Raw genomic sequence first — 21,842 nt, 5'->3', positions numbered from 1 at the left:
TTGTGGTACGACACCAGGTACTACCAGCAAGGGTTGTGGTTCTGGCTACACTGGGTTGGTGATACGACACCAGGTACTACCAGCAGGGGTTGTGGTTCTGGCTATACTGGGGTTGTAGTGGGCTGTGCAGTGTATCGAGCTAGCCAGCCTTATCTTGACATGATATCTCGGCTATCGAGCCGTCGCAGTGATAGCGAGCGAAGATAAAAGCGTCAGTTGGATAAGTAGGATAGAGCCGTGTGTGTGTGTGTGTGTGTGTGTGTGTGTGTGTGTGTGTGTGTGTGTATGCGCGCGCGCGTATTGAGCTGCACAGTATGATTGCCAAAGTAAGTTTCACGCGTATTCATGCTTTATGTATGATGATATACTGACAGGTAGATTTCACACCCGTTAAGTAGGTATTGTTCTGGGGTATGTTATCACGAGATATTTACGGAGGAATACAAAGGAATTCAAACAGCGACACATCACTGGGTTACGAATACAAAGGAATTCAAGCACCGTCGGACCACTGAGTCCCTTCGGAGGTGTTTGTTAAGGTGGAAGAAATATGAAATCATAGATCAGTGTGGTGAGAGCAGAAATACGTACGTATTAAAGACAGAGAAACATTTATAAACTCTTCTTGTAGGTAAGGAGGCGCAAATGATGTCATCCGTGGATTTGAATCGAATTGTTTATCAAGTCTGTTCTTAAACGTGTTTGTTCTACTGAAACGTTTGCCCACGAGTATGTAACAGTCACTACGAGTGAAATCAGAAGAATCCATCCCCTTTGTAAGTAGTTAGATGGAGATAATCGAAACCTTTGATCATTCTGAATGCTTGTAACGGATCATCTCTTTAACTTTCTCTTTTCTAAACTAAATAGATTGGGATCGCTTGATCGACCCTCAAGGATTTGTTTCTCATTCAGGGAAACATCTTGGTAACTCGTCTCTGTATTCTCCTCGTTCTGTGTCTTTCCTCAAGCAGGCTGACCAAAATTGAACACAATATTCGAGACGGGGACGCACCAGAGACTTATAAAGAAGAGTAAGGATAATTTCCCTGGACAAATTCAATAGTCTTACCAATATATCCAAGAGGTTTGTTCGCGTTGTTAACTGCTTCGGTACACTGACAAAAAAAAATTGGTCGTAGATCACCAAAGATTATTACATCCAAGTCTTTTTCCTCATGTACCTTTTGCAATTCAAAAGAATTCGTACTGTTACTGGCCTTTTCGTTTTTACGACCTCATGTAAAACTTTGCACTCATTGATACCAAAATCTATTTTCTACCAATGAGCCCAGTTCATCAGTTTGTCTTCCGTCTGAAGCTGCAGATGTGATGTGGTTGCGAGGTCGTATTTATACAAAAGGATCTTGTTGTTAAGGTCACTAAACATTATGGAAGATCGCGTAGGAAGAGAGTGAAGTGTTGGAGAAAGAACTGCTCCTTGGGGAACTCCCTTGTAGAGTTCTGGTGTTTTCGAGTTGAAGTTGTTGGGAATGACTACCATGGCGGCCAGCTGTGAAATTGGCCAACCAGTTTTTGTCACTGTTCTGGAAAGCTTCTCTGAGAATCTTTTGTGCAAGGATGTGTCCGGGGACCGGGTCAAAGACTTTGTTGATGCCCACTGCCACTAGTACTGTGCGGGACGGGGGTCTTTGATTGGTTGAATCCATCTAGGATATGGTGTGTGAGCTCAGTGTGTATTGTGATGGTAGCGTGTCTGGTTCTGCAACCATCCTGTGTAGTTGAGGGCGATGTGTTTTTGCGGATTTTTCCCCCTACAGAGTTTGGATACGGAGGATACAAGTTATATAGGGTGGTAGGAGGAAGGAGAGTTGGATGGTTTGGACGGTTTTAGGATTAGTGTCATGTTGCATGTTTCTAGATTACATATATATATATATATATATATATATATATATATATATATATATAGATAGATAGATAGATAGATAGACCGTTTGCATATGTATGCTTTCAATATAGTTACGTGCTCCAGGCACCAGTTCTACCATTATTGCTACATGAATACCTTTTATGCAGTCCGCCATGGTTCTGTAAATAGATCTTTGGCGGAGGTTGTCGTGTGTCGGGAGCGGCTGGCTGTCACAGCGAGAGGCGGCCGGCGTCCACATCAGATGTGTGGCATCAGGGTTCATTAAGGCGTCAGTGAAGCATCATTTGTGGAGGAACCGGAGCATTCTGGAGACACTTGTTGTTGTTGGTTGGTATCAAAAGCAGCCTTAGATCAGACGCACTTACGATCAATACTTGTTAATAGGTAATGCCAAACGGGAGGTAATTTTGCTTTTTTCATGTCTACGGTGTGAGGAGGACTTTTTTATCTTTTCGTTTGAGGCGGAGGTCATTTTTTCCTTGTCTGTCTGCCCAAGGCGTCAGCACGCCTGTTCAAGACGGTAGTTAACTCTTGGCTTACGAATAGTGATATAGTCATTCCCTTGTGGCTGTGGCGTCACTGGCAGCCAGCTCTCTGTGTCAAAGACTTAAGAGTCAGCAGGTCTGTGTCTCATTAATGAACCTCTTTATCCCGTCCCTCCCCACGGCAGGTCAGGTCAGGTCAAGTCAAGGGACTTCCTCCCCTCCCCATACACACTGCGATCACCGCACTTTACTCCTTTGCATCTTTCGAAGAACTTTTCATTGCTGGTCATCAGACTGGTTTAGAAACTCGAAAGCTGCAATAGTCACCCCTTACTCTTTTCTCTTCCCTAGTGGACAAATGTTTGGTCTCCAGTCTCTCACTTTGTTGTCTTCCTCTGGATTTTTTTTTTTTGTTAATTCTTTGTGCTTCTTTAAATGCGGCTACGTAACTGCAGGAACAAGTTAATAGTTTACATGTCCTCAGCCATGCATTTCTGATATTTGACGGCAAACAGTTCGTCCTGTTAACTATACTCTTACGGTGGAGCTCTGGCTTGAGGGCACGTGTATAATATCGACTCCCAAGTCCCTCTCTCGCACGGATTCCTTCAGTTATTTCCTGCTGGAGATGACATTTGTATCCTCCGCCACTCTGTCCTGTCCTAATTACATTTTCTCTGCCTGAATCTCAACGGCTACAACAATATGACTAACTTTAGAGTTTGTGTAAATCCCCCTCACGTTTTACTTCACTTGCTGGAGTCCACTTTTTCTTGAAAATGATACGTTTGCCCTCTTCCACTCCCTTGGCGCTTCACCTTCCAGCGACATCTTTTAACATTCCAGCGGCTGTGTATCTGAAGACATCCTCAGACACTTGTGTTGCATGTCATCAGGACAGAGTCTTATATGGGTTCAAATAGTTCGTATTGTGTTTTCTAAGCATTTCAAGGCTTTCTAAGGCCTCCATCCCATTCGATCTCGCTAGGCTTAGGGTTCTTCCAGAGTAAAAGCACATTCGTTCTCTCTAGTCTTAGGCTTAGGGTTCTTCCAGTGTAAAAGCACATTCGTGTTATTCACCTCCACACAGATCCCTCCATCTTCTATAACTCTTTCGACTATTACTTGCACTTGACAATTAACGCCTGATGTATTTATACATTGTCCACCTTATCTCTTTCAACGTCTCTCTCTTCCTCCTGTTTTATCATGGAATACTTATTTCTTAATCTCTCATACTCAGGCTGGCTGGTGCGTCGCCTGCATCGTCTTCACAGAACATCCCTATCCTCTTTCGCTATTTGACATCCTTTTGGAACAAAGTCATTTTCTTGAACATGTCTTCATTTCAGACTAAAGGTATCACCAGTTTTCATAATCCTCTGATATGAATTAACCTGAAACTTCGACAACAGTGACCCTCATCATGTCTTCTGAACTCCATTTCCCAGTTTCTGTTCCTGGAGATTTTTTTTTCTTAGTTTAGTTTCCAGTATTGTATCTCTCCCAAGTCTGGCTTCACCTGGCTTTTAGTGCTCGTTTAATATAAAAACTTAAACATTACATTATCACTTTTCCCATTGTGTGAAGACTGACGAACCTCCATGTACGTAAGAGCTTACATTCTTCTCCCATCGTACCAGTCATTCCAGAGATCTTTGAAGTTCCAGAGAATATCACCGTGTGTTCTCGACCATCACAAGTCCTCGCACCAACAGCACTTCCGTCCACACACACACACATACTCCTGGTGTGCATACGGTGTAGCGAGGCTCGACAGTAGTCGCAGGGACATCTCATGAAACGAATGACCCTTGTTAGCTCAGTGGAGAGAGAGAGAGAGAGAGAGAGAGAGAGAGAGAGAGAGAGAGAGAGAGAGAGGAATATGGAAGAAGCGCACGCACCTGTTGAGTAGTGTATACCATTGATGACCCCAGGATGACCTGACGACCATACCCGTGCACTGATGGTGGTACGTTTCACTTGGATCCATTAATGATTCGCACGATCACATTTACTATACCTTATGCAGCCCCAGCCAGCCTCGCCTCGCCTGACTGAGGTTCTACAAAGGGACGTCAAGGTGATGTGCATACACAACTGTAATCATGTAAATTTTAATGAAACAGGTATTGCTACTGTATAATATATTAGTAATCGGGTATTCGATTACAACAGAATCGGCAAATTCTAATTCTATAATAATCGACTGTTTCCCCGCTATCGGAGTGGCGGTTCGAATCTTTCCGATCCAGGACATATACATTGTATCTATTTATTTTTTAATAATATTGCAACATCTTACAATGTATGAAAACTATACCTCAGATCCCTTTAACATGATTAAACCTCAGCATCACAATTCAGTACAGTGTATCGAGCTGTATGCCAGCACACTCGTAGGGTGGCGGAGGTTGGGTGAGAGTGGAGCACAGGCCAGAGAAGAGACAACCGAGTGAGCCTCCCCCGCGACACACCAGCCCACGGGCCGCCGAGCAGCCCTGTGACGCCGCTACCGTGATGCCCACCTCCTTCCCACACTCCGTCTGGAACTTGTGTCGACCCTGCAGTGCCCCGCGGCATGTGACGGGTGCCCATGCCCCGCTGGGTGCTGAGCATCGGAGGTCAGCGTGATGCCGCGCGCAGTCCACGTGTAGATGGGCACCTCGCTCAGCTGGCACCAGGAGAGTTGGGAGATTCGAGTGGACACTGACTTCGCTGACTACCTTGGCACCTGTCAGTTCCTCCAAGTATCGCAGAACGACGCTGCATCCCTTACCAGATACCAGCGGCTTCAGTAGGTCTCGCGTCACCAGCACTTCCTGGTAGAGTCGTCGTTTTATACCTTTACGAGTGATATCGTACTGCATGAGGGGCAGCCAGCCGTCCGTGGCGCCCACGAGCCTCACGCTGGCCGACATGGAGTTCACGGGCACGTACGCCGTAACCACATACGCTCCGCGCCACGTACGCTGCCCGCCCGTCAACAACGACTTCGAGGCAGATACGATGGACTCGCTGGGTGAGAGCAGCAGCTCTTCTTTCAGGAAACTACCGGGCGAGTCGTCATAGGCGCGGTACATGAACGTGAGGAGCTCAGATTGGTTGGTGCGCATGTGGTCATTCAGCTGCGTCTGGAAAGGCAAGATCCAGACTGCGGAGAAGAGGCTGTCGGCTGCCTTCACGACTTCCCAGCTCTCATAGTCGCCCAGCAGCAGAATTGGGGTGGATGTCAGGACATAGTGATGATTGATCCGCTCGGCCAAGTCTTCCTTGTTGGTCGTCTCGTAGTAATGAAACACCTGCAGGGAACCATACAATGATTACAATCCTCACTCAAGGTTACTCACTTTGGATATATCAATGTTGATTGTTAGGGTTATAATTCATATGGCCGATATGATGTACACCGAGTGTATATTTTTAGATATATCTCCTTGATCCTCCTAAATGTGTTAACACATCTTACTCTACTGAAGAAAAGTTGTTGCAGTCGTTGGCATCTACAAATTTGAAAAAGATTCTTTTTTCAGAGAAAACGAGAAGGTTTAGGTTAGAATGGGATCTGGTGTTTTTTTTTTTTTTTTTACTAATCTGCCAACATCAACAATGCAATCTAATCGAGCTTATCTTGTATAAGGAAAAACAAAAACGAATTTCATCATAGGATACGTATGAATTTGGCATACTAAACATTTTTCTTAAGTAACCTACCAATAAGAGAGCACAAGTGAATATTTATCGTACCTCATTTTGCAATGAATTCGTAGCCTGCATACTTCATCATTCAATCACGCACGAGAAATTTACAAGTCAAACAACATTCATTTTGCTACACCGGTAGGCTATACGATGAGAGCCATTGCTTTCGTGGACATTTCCGTCCATTATCAACCATACCCTCCTGCGCCTCCCAAGTGGAAAAGTATTCAAAATGCGCTGTCGTATTCCTCTATATTGTCTAATCTAAAAATGCCATCATGTTCGTGTTTCGCTGGAGAAAACAAATATGTGAAAAGATAAGATTTTGTCACGTCGAAACCTTCCGAACTGAACTAACTTCATGTCAACGCCATGGCAAAAGTGGTTTGGGACTTAAAGCAAAGGGAAAATGTGGCCTTATAAGAAAAAACTAACCCCACCCTGGTCCACAGGGTTTCGTTTCATTCAATAGTTATTTTCTGAAATTCAAATGCCGCCAAGGTGGGGTGCATACGCATTTCACCCCGTAAATGTCGAAAAGAAAAATGCCAACAACTAATGTCTTCAATACATTAATGGACCGTAGCTGATAACTAATCTAAGACATATTATGTAACCTAATCTATGAGAAGATATCGAAAACACGATCTCTGATGAATCGTCTGTGGGTCGCAAAGGAAGATGGTGATGGATGTGCCACAGAACAAGTCAGTGCCATCCACCGAGATATGAACTATAAAAAATGAAATATTGTGTGTTACACGCTGTAAGCTACGTAATCTCTTGTCTCTGTAATACTTTCATTTATAAGGTAAGCAAAAATATAGAATATAAAGATGGAAGTTTCCTTGAATATTAATGTCGGTGGCTATTACAATTCTGTTACCTTACCTCCTCAGCAGTGCTAAACACGGTAGAAAAGTGTATCCGGAGGCAGGGCCCGTGTGAGAGGGGATGCACATGATGCCAAATATTGACTAGTCTTCGGTGCTTGCCCCATGTGACTAGGCTTCGGTGCTTGCCACATACGATGCAACAGACTAGGCTTCGGTGCTTTTCACTTAAGATACAACATACTAAGCATCAGTGCTTTCAACACTTGATACCAACAGACCTTTTTCAGTCATCAAAATGTAAGATCAAGTTAACACACTATATGAAAGATACCCACAAAGAACTTTCAGATGGGGTGAATTTTGTTAAGCATCGTATCTATGTCAGGGTACATTCCCTTCTTAATCTGTACTTGAAATTTTGAATCATAATAATTTGTAATCAAAAGAGCACAAAACACACTAATTCTTTAAGGTACAGCGTGTGTTCTTACATACCACTCGTGTTTTGAGCTGTTCCCAATCATCTTGGCGAGTTCATAGCTCGTCCTTCCCTACACACCCTTAACCAGTTACGTCCTGTACACGAGCCTGATTCTCCTACTAACATATTCCTGCTGTCATCGTCATGGACAGTTAGTGGCCACACAACGTTTTCCGCCGTGGTCTGCGACTCTGATACAATGCCCTACTTTCACCCATATATTTTTCTTCACGGTCAAGAACAAGCAAATGAGACTCATGTATGTTATCAACTGATATCTTGAACGGAATAATTTTTGTTATTATTACAAGGATGTTGCTATAAAATTTTAAGTATAAGCAATGCTGTAACTGTAATGTAAAAAGGAAAAAAATGCGACACTCAATTGGTGAATTAATGTTAAAAGTAATCATGTAAAGCGTATTAAAACATTCCGTTTCATCTGCTTAAATTTAGGTTAGCGGTAATAAATCATTCGAGGCATTTTTATCAATACCATAAATAATGCCTTTTTATACTTTCAATAAAGCCTTTGCCATACTGTTATACCTCTCTCTCTCCCCTCCACCTCTCAATGAGATAGCTGCTAAACCACTCGGTAGAGCACACTGACCTCTCGCTCTTTTGACATCTGGATGAAGTCATATAAACCTCCCTTCCCAGGCTAGCACCATGGGAACCAGCATGCCACCTCCTCTCCCTCCACCCTCCACTCCATCCTGGTTCCCTGTTCCTTACTAACCTTCCTGCCTATCCTTATCGCAGCATCATAGATGAGGGAGGGTACGCTCAGCGAGAATCGGTTGACGCCAGCCTCATCTGCATCTTTATGTTAGCATTATCTGTATGTCAGCCCTTATACCTGTACTTGGGTGTCATTGAGCGTTGTTGTTAACGACCGGTGACGAATATTTGAACACCTAAAACTCATTTATGTAAGATAACCTTAGCAAGATAATTGTAGTGTACAATAGTATTTTAGTTTTACTGTGGTTTCTATACCTGTCGTTTCTATACCCGTCGTATTCATTGTCTATAACTCGTTTATTATCCTGAAGGGTTGTAGCACATAGCAATATGTGGTCTGAGGGAGGGAAATGAATGAAGGAATGCTGGAATCAGAAGTTGCACCGGAGCTAGATTCCCGGGCCCTGCCAAGGTGGAGCAGGATGCAGGGAGATTCGATTTGAATGATAATACTCAGTCGTCAGTTAACGCTGTCTAAACTGCATTTGGCGGACAAACTGATATTGACTATCCCGACACCGATATAATTTGGTTTCCCAAAGATAGGCTGTTCGGATGGTACTGGTCGCTTATATATTTTTAGGCACTCATGAACACCAAAACCCAATATACCATAGCTCCCGGGAATCACTATCAAAACAGTGCGTTTACGTTGAAACATGGGACAGATATCTACATTTTTTATCAGCATAAAGACCTTCCTTTGATACTAGCAACATTTTCATCGTTGGTGCAAGGGTGCAAATACCTTGGCTGGTCTGAGACCGACGGCGTGCAGCAGGCTGAGGAAGGAGTCAATGTGGAGGGAAGCGCGAGCCACCACCAGCGGCCGCTGGCTGTGAACGGTAGCCAGCAGGTCCCCGACGGCCGTCGCCAGCAACCGCGCCGATGGCTGCACTCTGGCTACATTCTTGGCGCTCTCGAGGTAGGTAGTAGTTGCCGTAGGCGTAACGAACCGTGCTCCTGGTGGTAACGTGACCATAAGACTATTATCAATCATGATCATGAGCCTCGCCACAATCTTTGATTGTCATTTCCCAGTAATCTCTACTTAATATTTCAACAAGGAGTTCATCCTCACCTGGAGCTTTGGCACGGGCCCAGTGCGCCACAGTGAGCGCCTCCTCGTCAGTCAGATAGCCGAAGTAGCGAGTCGTACCGTGGATTTCGTAGAAATGTTGCGTCAACTTCCTTCACGTACATTAACATGGGAAAGTTCATACGTAAATTAGACGAGTAACAAATCTCTACTCAGTAAAAACCCTAAACAATAGAAGCGTATGTCCTTAACCAAGTCATTATTTCTAAAACGTACCTCAATATCCAGTTGGTAGCTCGCCTTACCTAGCTACGTCAGGGTCGCCTTGGGTGTCTCTAACCAGTATGGTGGAGGGGAAGTAATGCGACGAGTCCATGACGGCGGGAGGTGGCTGCAGGTCCTCTGTACTGTTCTGCGTCATTGCTGCTTCGGCCGCCTCCTCCAACGCCAGCTTCAGCCGACTTCCGTAGCTGCAGCATATTTAATGCACTAACATCATTCGTACTTTAGGGATCTTACAAAATTCAAACTTTCTGATCCATTCACTGTTGATAATGATCTAAGTAAATTGATAACCTGTTGGTGATACTGATATTTGCCGCATTGTGGTCAACATCCTTGCTATATTAGGGGCAGTATCACAGTTAAAGATTAACCTGAAGGAGACCACTGAAAACAGGCTTTCTACTTTTTTGTTCTATTTATAGATGTAAATGACACGAAGTCGTTATAGACCAGACAGTCTAAATGAGAAAGCCTTTGTAGCAATGATGACACTTTAGAGAGGTATTAATTCTACAACGGAGTTATATTTAACAATCACAAATACAGTTAGGCCTGTAACTTCAATTTAAACCATATGAATCAGAATGCTTTTGGTTTTTAATTAAAATGTTAAGTGTTAGTAAAGAACGCTCAAGTTATGGGGCTCCATATGTGTAGAAACCCCGCGTTGTATTGTACAGGGAAGATCCAAGTCACTGTGCACTTAACCTATACGAGACGTCCGTCTGCTGTGCTAATTTACAAATGGACTTCTCCGGTCTTTGCATTCTCCTTCTCTAAGGTCTGGTCGATAAAATGGGTACCTGGCATAGATTACGTTAGATGCATACATACACAAGAGTAAAGACGCAGTTCCTATGACAAGGTTATGTAACGGGGTCCCCAGAGTTTAAAACTCTACCCGTAACACACAAATAGTAATCATGGGCACGAATCTGTGTATGAGCGAGACTTTGGGATCGACATTGTCCTTGATCTATCGCGAGAGCTCTAAATAAGAATCTGTAAGAGGCAAATTCAGCTGGCAAGTATCAGCATCGCATTTGTGCATGTAGGTAAGGAAATGTTTGGTAAATTACAGTGTATTCGTAAGATATTTAATACCAAAACTGGCTTATGTTTCTCAAGTCTGGTCATCGCACCTAAAGAAACACAATGATTTAATCGAGAGGTTTCTTAGAGAAGGGCAGTGAAGGTGGTGTTAGTTTTAAGAGAGCTGAGCTACAAGAGGCTGAGCTACATATATGTCCACTATGGTCGAGAGAAGTGTGTGTGATGGTGCGATTATAGCCTTCAAGTTACTAAATCGGACGATGTTGTCAGTGAGCAGATCTTCATGGTGGGCAATGGTAGAGTAACCATAGGCCATTGAAAGAAGCTTGTTAAGGAAGGACGTGAAGGAGTATACTGTTTTAATGGTGATGGTAGACTGTTGGAACGGACGTACTAGCCGAACGCTGTAGTGTTGGGTCCCTCTCCTATTTATATGGATGTTACTTTGGTTTCTTCTCCTGAGAGCTAGCTGCTTGCTGGTCTCCGTCATTAAATATACCACGTGATACCCGGGTGGCCGTCGACAACTTAAAGGTTGGCCGTTACGAGATGTTTCCTTCCCCCTCCGCCCCACCAATCATCTTAACGAGGATATTAACGCGACCTCATCCGAGGTCAAGGTCGCTCTATCCTCCTGTTCCTACCAGTAACTAGTAAACATACAGGTAACCTCGTCATGGTCCAATAGGTTGTGTCAGAATTATGTGTCTATACCACGTCCTCCCGTGTGTACTAAGTGACCTCACCTGATACCGAGGCTCCCGCCGTGACCTCGCAGGGGGAGGAGGAAGGCCACAGCGTTGGGGTCAGCAGGGTCCTCACCCACGTTGTCCAGGAGAGCCTCCAGCTCATCAGAGTACTCCAGCAGGTCCTCCGTCACCGCCTCCTCCGTAGACACCTCCACCTGACACCAGGTCAGGTCAGGTCAGGTCATCACCAGAGACAACGTGGGTCAGGAGAGAGGAAAGTGAATTATGCCCAACTAGGAATTCAGGGCAGGTCAGGAGAGAGGAAAGTGAATTATGCCCAACTAGGAATTCAGGACAGGTCAGGACAAAGATGAGAAAACAGGTCAGGGAAGGCATTATGAGTACAGGTCATTAGGGGTGAGGGGTGGGTTAGAATGAGGACAGGTCACATGGACAAAGTATAGGACAAGTCAGGGATCCTCAGTGGAAAATACATGAAAAATCTGTTATTAAAATAATGACCATTTGGTATTCTAATGATGAATCGCATCCCACTGGCTTACATAAGTGTGAAACGTGACGAGGTATTGCAGTGGTCAGTCCCACTATACAAGTGGCTAGTCACAGTGTCGGAACAAGGTTATTCACGCTATCAGAATGGCTGGTCACAGTATCTGAATGGACTGTAAAAGTATCTGAGCGACTATAGTTATCATATCTGAATGGCTACTCACACAGTCTGAATGGGTTAACCACACCTAAATGGCAAAGTGGAGCTAGACTTCCAACCCATTAATTCTTGCCGTCAGTCACCCTAATTATAATGGGCCTCTCAGTCCATTATTTACGGTGACACTTACCTCAAGATCCTCACCACACTATAATCTAAGGTGAATCTCGTACTCTAACGTCCTCACATCACCATCTGCGATAGTGAACTGTCTTGGGGAGGCTCCACCTCGCTCTCTTTTAAGCTGAAGCTTGAACCGTAGGATTCCCACATCGTCAACCATAACGAAAAACGTCATTCCCTACTTCGTACATATCATTAACGAAACTTACACTATAGGATCCCCCAGCCTCTGTTAATGTACACTGTCTCACCCCGAGTCAGGGTACCCTGGGTTCGTGTCCCACCTGGTGATCCTCGGCGGTGGCCAGCCCACTCATCTGCTTCTGGACGGTGCTGACCATCTGTTGGATCCGTTCCATCGCCGTCGCCTCCCTCAGGTCTGCATCAGCCAGTTCGCTCTCCTCCTCGGAGTCTACCACCAGATTCTGGGCTGCAGAGTCCCTCTCCGACGCTCCCTGCAACGATCATTTCACTCTAGAGCAGTGCTGGTGTCCGGGGTTAACACGGCAGAAAACAGAGGCAATTGAAATGAACCTCACGGGTCTTGGCTAGAATGTTAAAAGCCTCTCTACTTTGGTCGCGTCAAAGGAACTGTCAAACCCAGTCTTCTTCTCTGATCAAGGTACATTGCATTTTACTAACAAAAAGTGATATGCTATATTTACTTTTTCCTTCCTACTCCCTAGAGCAAATACTTAAAATTTCGAGACACTTATGAGGGTAAATAGCGTACATGTTCAGAAGAGCCAAGTCCTCTGTTGTGTTCAGGACGACCACAGACCTAACGCAAACGCTAGTATTCATGATGCAATGCCCGGGACAACAACATTAAGGACTTCACTCCTTACGTCCTGGGACGCTTAAACCAAGGTTCAGCACGCCCTTATATGGTAAATCCTTCAAAATATACTAAAGTATATCCTACAGTGATGGAAATCAAGATGGCGTAGTGTTTTGAAACTCGACTTCCTATACAGTGACCGTGTTGGTACTCACCAGGTGAAACCGTAACCTTGGCAGGGTGACCGCTAGGCCCACCACACAGGTGACCAGCACTGCGATCGTCAGCAGAGGAACCATCGTGTTCAACAGTTTATTCCTCCGCTCCTCTTGCCCCAGCAGCCTGGTCCCTGGCTCACAGAATAACGTCACTTCCTCGCAGCAACCCATGGTGGAATGACTTTTAACTTGCGTGCCATCTCAGGACAATCCTGAGTGAAGCGTTTCGTTCACGAGGTCCGAACCATCAACGCTTTGTTGGCAGTATTGGCTACCGACCCTCAGGAGACTATGAGGCTCACACAAGATCCTTACTTATAATTTGCTAGCATCATTCATACCTCGGCCACAGATCAACAAGGATTGTTTCGTGAAGCTCTGGTAAGGTCAATGACCAGATGCCTGGAGTGGCAAGGACTAACTAGAGGTGTAGCTTCAGAGGCCAAAACTGCGACTAGAATATTGGGCGAATGGAAGGATGAAAATGACACCTCTTGGCTATAACTACACCACCCAGCTGTGAAGCAAGTGGCAGGACAACTTCAAGTTATGTGAATCACGACATTGGGCTTCGAGCGTCGTGAAACTTCGGCTGATCCGAAATCATACGTCACAAAAAATATAAATTTTTTTTTTTAATTTCAGTAACGTCATGGATAAGCCTTTACAAGTTCGTCTTGAAATACGGATCTTAGGTTGTGTGAAAATTGCTATCAGGGAGATTTGTTTCATTGATCAATTAGCTGATGATCTAATTCCATAGCAGGAATGGGGGACATAGAAATAACGAAGCGGCTCCATGATGTTTCCAAACGACCGAAATGAACTGAACCAAACAGCTCTTAACGCTGTAGTTACTGGATGAACCGCTAGGTGGAGTTGGCTGTCATCTTTTGTGTCCTGCTCCTCTGGCGGCGCCATCCATGACTCTAATGGGAGTTTGACTGTGTCCTTAACCAACGCCAAACTAAGAGAATAAAGTAACGCCCATGAAACACAGTATATTCATCATATTTACATTGAGGATCATGTATAAACAATGTATGCACTATAGGCAGAGAGGCGGGAGCATCTGGTGGTGGACGGACGGCTAAGCTGATGTTGCTGCGTCATGTTACATGGAGAGGAGTGGTGGCCCCATGACTGGGGGGAGGGGAGGGGGTAGCTATTGCTTCGGGGCCAAGGCCTGAGCGCTTTCTCTCTTTTTTTAAACGCCACTTAATGCTATTCTAATTTGCTATTGTTACCTAATATACTCGATGCATTTTTGCTTTGCTTACATGAGCTCGTTTTTCTCCTATTTTGAGATCTTCGTTTTAGTAAGTTATTTAAAAAAAATGAAAAAGGAGGAGGCCCTTAAAAAACATTGCCAGGCCGCCACTCCTCCCTCACCCTTCAAAAAAAAAGGGGGAAGGGGGGGATGAAAGTTGTTAGCCCGGGGAGGGTGTTGGCTGGTTGGCTGACTGGTTGGTTGGTTGGTTGGTTCGTGGTTGGCAGATCAATTGGCCGACAGTCCTTTTTTGTTTTAAGGCCAGAACTCCCTGCGTCGTAAGCTCAATAGATATGATAACCTAATTACGTAAAAAAAAAAGGTGCAACAATTATATAGAAAAAAATAAATAAATAAACTGTGCGTTGGCTAAAAGAGACGACAGGAAAACTGGATAGCGAACACTCCCGTTAGGTTAATTTTTTTTGGGCTTTAAACCTGCTGACTGCCAGGGTCATTAAGGCTACCAACTTCATTTCGCATACGAGTCGTTCGGCAGGGGACGGGGGAGGTGGTGTACATACCTCCCTACTTGATCACTGCCGGGGGGACAGTGTGTGAATGAATCATTTACTCAATTTTTTTTTCGGTGGTCTGTATACAAAGAACTATTCTGAGAGCGAGAGAGTGGGTGAATTTTTAAGTGATTTTTAAGATGTAATTTTACGACTTTTGAAAAGAAGTAGCAAAAGTTGGTAATTACAATCAATATATAGGGGATAGGGGATTAAGAATACTTCCCACGTATTCCCTGCGTGTCGTAGAAGGCGACTAAAAGGGGAGGGAGCGGGGGGCTGGAAATCCTCCCCTCTCATTTTTTTTTTTTTTTTCCAAAAGAAGGAACAGAGGGGGCCAGGTGAGGATATTCCAAAAAAGGCCCAGTCCTCTGTTCTTAACGCTACCTCGCTAACGCGGGAAATGGCAAATAGTTTAAAAGAAAGAAAGAAATATATATATATATATATAAATCCAATACCCTTTTATGGTGTTAGAGTAGCTTCGATGATCAACAATTCCAGTGTGGTATACGCTGTTTTTCTTTGTTTCCGGCGGACTTTGTAGAAATTTCTTCTCCTTTGATTGGTCCATCCAACCAACAGTTCTGATTGGTCCGTCCAACCAACAGTTCAAATTGGTCCATCCAACCAACAGTTTTGATCGGTCCGTCCAACCAACAGTTCTGATCGGTCCGTCCAACCAACAGTTGTGATCGGACCGTCCAACCAACAGTTCTGATCGGACCGTCCAACCAACGGTTCTGGTCGGTCCGGCCAACCAACAGTTCTGATCGGTCCGTCCAACCAACAGTTCTGATCGGTCCTTCCAACCAACAATTCTGGCCGGTCCGTCCAACCAACAGTTCTGATCGGTCCGTCCAACCAACAGTTCTGATCGGACCGTCCAACCAACAGTTCTGGTCGGTCCGTCCAACCAACAGTCCTGATCGGACCGTCAAACCAACAGTTCTTCTTCGAAGTTCGTCGTAAACGTTGTTATTGGTGTATCATGTTGAGGATCAGTCTTGTGACGTCGCTTGGTTGTGACAGGAGGGGTTCGTGCATCGGTGAGGGAGTGGGTGGTAGTCGTTCTCACTGACTGTAGTGTGTGTGTGTGAGGTGGGCAGCGGCGGGGGTTGTGCTGGCGGGGGTACAACACACGGACGACAAGAAGGAGGAGGAGGAGGAGGAAGAGGAGGAGGGACGGGAATTTCGACTGCGAGTATGACGCAACCCTAAGGGGCAAAATAAATACATGGCTCACGAGAGTTGCTCTCGGTGATGTGTTCCTCACGCTGTCTTGATGGTGGTGGTGGTGGCAATAGTAGGTGGTGAAGATGATGGCGCCGCCCCGATCCATAGGGCAGGGCTGTTCCTTTTCATCATGACTGACAAGACGAGGTGCAAAACATACCCCAGTCATATACACACAACTCAGGTTGAGAAGAAAATAGAGTGTGAGAAATTTGGTTGGTTGATTGGGCTTTAGGCTCGTCAACTGCCAGGGTCACTAAGGCCGTCAACGTCTAGTTTCATCCACCAACCGAAAAACCTTAAAACCTCTTCAGAAGTTGATCGTCATTCTAAGACCAGTTACGCTCTCAATTACGCATGCGAACCATGACGTATAAGCTGGTTGGTGAGTCCTCTGCTCTTTGGGCCCATTGACTGCCAAGGCCGTCAGCCTCAAGCTACAGCCACCAACCGAAAAATCTTGAACACCTTCAGGTTTTTAAATATGATCCGAAGACCACATACACCCCCCCCTCACTGTACGTGTGGCCCATGCATGATAGAATAGTGGAGAACGTGCAGTATTGCACTTGCTTACGAATGTTGGTGCTTCTAGTATCAAGAACTTTGTATGTCTTCCTCCTTTTATTACAGTTATGTATTCAACAACAGATCAATTCTTCTTTTTTTATATTCTTATCATTACTGTTATCATTATTATCAATACCTGTACACATGGTGGGAAGCTGAACTCGTGGGACCCAGCGCATTATCCATGCAGCAAATTAAGCATGTCTCTGGGGCGTTCAATTATGTCGCTTTTTTAGTGTTGGTGTTGGCCTGAGTGAAGGGTACGGGAACATGGGTCACAACATCAACAATGCATCATGGATGATGCTCAGAGATGGTGTAGCCAGAGGCAGGGTACCGCTGGAGTTGTAGGATTATGGTACGAAGCTAAGGCGAGGTTTTGGAGGCTGGCTCTGCAGGAGTCCTGTAGTGCTGGTGAAGATGTAAGAGGCGAAACAAGCGCCCCCATAAGAGCGTGTGGCTGACGTCTCGTGGAGCTTCTGTAGGAGGGAGGGGGTGCGTGCCGTGGTGCTTCATGGTACAGTAGGCCCCGGGGGCCATAGACCAGTAGTTCAAGCTGCTTTTCCCAAGCAGGTGGTTGTACTGTCCTACCGAAGGGGGACGTCGGAGATGAGGCATCGCAGAGACCTGCCAGGACGACGAAATGTAAAGGGGTCACATGATGGACTGCTGTTGACGAGAAGGCACTCCAGTGGCTCCATCAGTCTGGAGTCACATGATGAAGACTTAGGCAACCAGATTAAGTGTGCAAGTTGACCACTTTGACTGCCTTGCCCTTCCATCAGGGTCGACGGTGGCTGGCTCTGGACCTCACCTCTTACGCTGCGTGACTCAAGTGAGGTCAGCCAAGCTGTTCCCAGGGAAGACGTCAGGTCAATTGTTTTAAGGCGATAGTTACAGTTAGTTGCCAGGTGGTGCAGCCTGTGACTAATGTCGCCATCCGACACTCGAGAATGAGTTTCAGGCCTAAATGACACTACAAAACTCTCTCTCTCTCTCTCTCTCTCTCTCTCTCTCTCTCTCTCTCTCTCTCTCTCTCTCTCTCTCTCTCTCTCTCCACTCGAGAATGAGTTTCAGGCCTAAATGGCACTACAAAACTCTCTCTCTCTCTCTCTCTCTCTCTCTCTCTCTCTCTCTCTCTCTCGTTCGCGAAAACTTGGATGGTGATGAGCTATGATTTCCGGAGGCCACGGGCCACCTCCCAAATGAGAGTGTATGGACGTCGTCTTAGAATCGTCCTCAACAACTTAAAGAAAGTGTTGAGGGTTCGTAAGTTGGTGGGGCGTGGCTTAACGATGACCAACCTGGCCATTGACAGGCCTGAAGCCCAAAGAACCAACCAACCCCGGAGGTCATTGCCTGGGTGTCGTGCCCAGTTACCAACGCTTTGCTTCAACAGAGAACAGGGGTTACCCAAGCCCGCCCCCTCACTTCACTGCTGGTGAGGCCGATGGGAGGTGGTTCCTGATGGCCGGGAGGAGGAGGAGGTGGGTGTAGTTGAGATCCTGTAGGAGGCGCTGTGGGAGATAACAGTGTCCCGCAAGGCCCTCGTTGGCAGAGGGAGACCCTTGCGTCGTCTGGGGAGCTGCTGGATTAACAGGTTGAAAATGTCAAAGAGACAAGAGAGTAGAGAAGAAGTTGCGTGGGGGTGCCGCTGGGGGAGGAGCAGGAACAGGATCGTGACAATAGGCATCCAATAAGGTGGACAGTGAGCTCTGCGTGTGTGTGTGTGAACTTGTCCGAATGTTATTTTGATGCCACGTTGGAAGCTGGCTTGGTTGGAGAACCTGCGGTACCTACCGTAGGATGGCGTGGCTGCTGAGTCTCGTGTGGCTTCTGCAGGAGAAGATGTAGGACGTGTTGTCGCTGCTGTCCTTCGTGCTACAGGGCTAGTTAACTCCCATAAGTCAAACTACCTCTCGAGACGGACGAAGGCGATGTCTCATATGAGCTTTGCTAAAGGTGGACGTCAGGGATGAGGCACCACAGACACCCGCCGCCGGGAAGATGATACGTTAGGAGTCGCAATGTGGAGTACTACTGACGGAGGAGGTACCCCAAGGGCTCCTTCCGCCTGGGATCATATGATCGAGACTGAAGGCAACAGAGCGGTGCACTTGTTGACTGAAACACACCAATTTCTTGACCGTCTTGCACATGGTAGGTGATGCCAAGGAAAGTGAGGGCTTTAAAGGAATGGTACCAGCCTCTCGATTGGCTAGAGAGACGATGAGGAGGTGAGCACATGATCGCTGATAGGCTGGAGAAAAAGGGGAGGCACTGTTGATTGGCAGAGACCAATAGGAGGCGGAGAGTTCAAGTCAGTTGCATAATGCGATCATAACAGCGACCGATGTTGGTGATCCTGTGACCGATGATGTCACCCCAACACTCGAGAGATGTGTCGTCGAGAAATGACACTTCACATATATGACAGAAATTCAAGGATATAAGATAGTGATCTACGGGTGTAAAGCTTTCTTTCTTTACAAGTACAATATATATATATATATATATATATATATATATATATATATATATATATATATATATATATATATATATATATATATATATATATATATCCCAAGTGCACTTTCGTGTAATAATCACATCATCAAGGGAGACGCAAGAGAGAAGTATAACAGTCAGTTGATATACATCGAAGAGACGAAGCTAGGACGCTAGGACGCTAGGCCTTGAAAAATGTGTGGAAGTCGAGAACATTATCTCGGAAAGCAAAAATGGGTATGTTTGAAGGAATAGTGGTTCCAACAATGTTGTATGGTTGCGAGGCATGGGCTATGGATAGAGTTGTGCGCAGGAGGATGGATGTGCTGGAAATGAGATGTTTGAGGACAATGTGTGGTGTGAGGTGGTTTGATCGAGTGAGTAACGTAAGGGTAAGAGAGATGTGTGGAAATAAAAAGAGCGTGGTTGAGAGAGCAGAAGAGGGTGTTTTGAAGTGGTTTGAGCACATGGAGAGGATGAGTGAGGAAAGATTGACCAAGAGGATATATGTGTCGGAGGTGGAGGGAACAAGGAGAAGAGGGAGACCAAATTGGAGGTGGAAAGATGGAGTGAAAAAGATTTTGTGTGATCGGGGCCTGAACATGCAGGAGGGTGAAAGGAGGGCAAGGAATAGAGTGAATTGGAGCGATGTGGTATACCGGGGTTGACGTGCTGTCAGTGGATTGAATCAAGGCATGTGAAGCGTCTGGGGTAAACCATGGAAAGCTGTGTAGGTATGTATATTTGCGTGTGTGGACGTATGTATATACATGTGTAGGGGGGGGGTTGGGCCATTTCTTTCGTATGTTTCCTTGCGCTACCTCGCAAACGCGGGAGACAGCGGCAAAAAAAAAAAAAAAAAAAAAAAAAAAAAATATATATATATATATATATATATATATATATATATATATATATATATATATATATATATATATATATATATATATATATATCTTTTCTTTCTTTTACACGATTGCTGTTTCCGCGTTAGGGAGGTGGCGTCAGAAAGAGACGAAGGCCGAATCCGCTCACATACATGCTCTAGCTGTCATATATAATGTGCCGAAACTACAAATTACTGTACACATTCAGGCCCCACAGACTTTTCAATGGTTTAACCCGGACGCTTCACATGCCTTAGTTCAGTCCATTGTCTGTATATAGACCCCTGTATACCACATCGTTCCAATTCACTCCATCCAGCACACGCCTTTCACCCTCCTGCATTGCTCAAAATCATTCTCACTTCATCAGTTCATCTCCAATTCGGTCTCACGCTTCTTGTTCCTGACACTTCTGACACATATATCCTCTTTGTCAATTTTTCCTCACTCATTCTCTCCATATGTCCAAACCATTTCAACACACTCTCTTCTTATTACCACACATATTTCATACTCTTTCATCACCAACGCGATCAAACCACCTCACACCACTTATTGTCCTCGAATATTTCCTTGCCTATACACCCACCCTCCTCTGCGCAGTCTGAGATGGTTTGGACATATAGAGAGAATGAGTGAGGAGAGGTTGTCAGAAGTGAGGGAGACAATTGAGAAGGGGGAGAACAAATTGGAGACTGAAGGATGGAGTGAAAAATGCTTTGAGTGATCAGGGCGTGAACATGCAGGAGGGTGAAAGGCATGCACGGGATAGAGTGAACTGAAACGGTCTGGTATACAAGGGGCGACGTGCTGTCAACGAACTGAACTAAGGCATATGGAGCGTCCTTGGTAAACCGTAGAAAGGCCTGTTGGTCCTGGTTGGGGGTTAGGAGCTTTACTTTCGGTGTATTGCACACGAGAGATAGAGGATGATTATAAACAAATGCGCCTTTCTTTGTTCCTGGCGCTACCTCGTTACCACGGGAAACGGCCAACAATTGCAAATATTTCTCTACTATCCCTGGAGATAGGGAGAAAGAATACTGATGGAAATCCTCCCTTCCGGTATTGCTTTCTAAAAGAAGGAACAGAACAAGGAGCTAAGTGAAGAATTATCCTCTAAAGCTCTATCATCTGTTTTTGACGCTACCTCACTCACGCGGGAAATGGCGAGCATATTTATGTATGCATATAATCACCGTGCGTAGTCCATGACCTATATAGTTCTACCTGGTGGATGTGGCTGGCTCTACAGAAGGGATCCTGGTAAGATATATTTTAATTCTGGGACTTCGCCTGCAAATGGTAACGCCTCGAAAAAGCTTTATAAGTGCTGAGGGCCTTCATATCCCAAATGAGTCATATCATCCTGTTTTTGCTGGAAGCGTGGCCTAAAAGCTGCAGGAGCCCCATAAAACGGATCATGGGGTTGCGAAATGAAGATAACGCTATTTTTTCAGTAATCATAATTTCTTGCTCATACGGGATGAAATTTGAGGATAAGAATTTGCTTGTAAAAAATTACAATATGTTGTTTTCAATTTCTTTCTCCTTGTGTGACCTATTTTCAAGACAGAGTGTCACTGGGTACCCAGTCCATGTGAAAATCGTTCTGTCACTGGTCGATTGTAGTGCCATCTATTGAGTAAATAGTATGTATGCAATCGATTAGTCAATACTCTATATAAATGATTTGAGGAAGTAAAAGTAAGAGATCTAATACCTTTTAGAAAGTATTAGATCTTCTTAGTTTTATATAATATACGATTCAATTATATGCTGAAAACAGG

The 21,842-nt window shown here is 45.1% G+C and overlaps 1 protein-coding gene across 1 annotated transcript; it reads right to left on the bottom strand.

Moving 5' to 3' along the window:
- Positions 1 to 4,482: 4,482 nt before the first annotated feature.
- On the bottom strand, positions 4,483 to 13,354 carry LOC139760493 (uncharacterized). Its single transcript, XM_071683780.1, has 7 exons — positions 13,061 to 13,354; positions 12,349 to 12,519; positions 11,269 to 11,426; positions 9,490 to 9,654; positions 9,227 to 9,336; positions 8,894 to 9,108; positions 4,483 to 5,681 (listed from the first exon to the last, which is right to left on the bottom strand). Exons 1-7 carry the CDS (start codon positions 13,232 to 13,234, stop codon positions 4,743 to 4,745), a joined length of 1,932 nt encoding a protein of 643 aa, XP_071539881.1. The 5' UTR covers positions 13,235 to 13,354; the 3' UTR covers positions 4,483 to 4,742.
- Between the last annotated feature and the right edge of the window lie 8,488 nt (positions 13,355 to 21,842).

Source organism: Panulirus ornatus, chromosome 3 (assembly GCF_036320965.1).
Source record: "Panulirus ornatus isolate Po-2019 chromosome 3, ASM3632096v1, whole genome shotgun sequence".
NCBI lineage: Eukaryota > Metazoa > Arthropoda > Malacostraca > Decapoda > Palinuridae > Panulirus > Panulirus ornatus.
The sequence above is the reverse complement of the archived record's forward strand: the minus strand, read 5'-3'. Positions and strand labels throughout refer to the sequence as shown.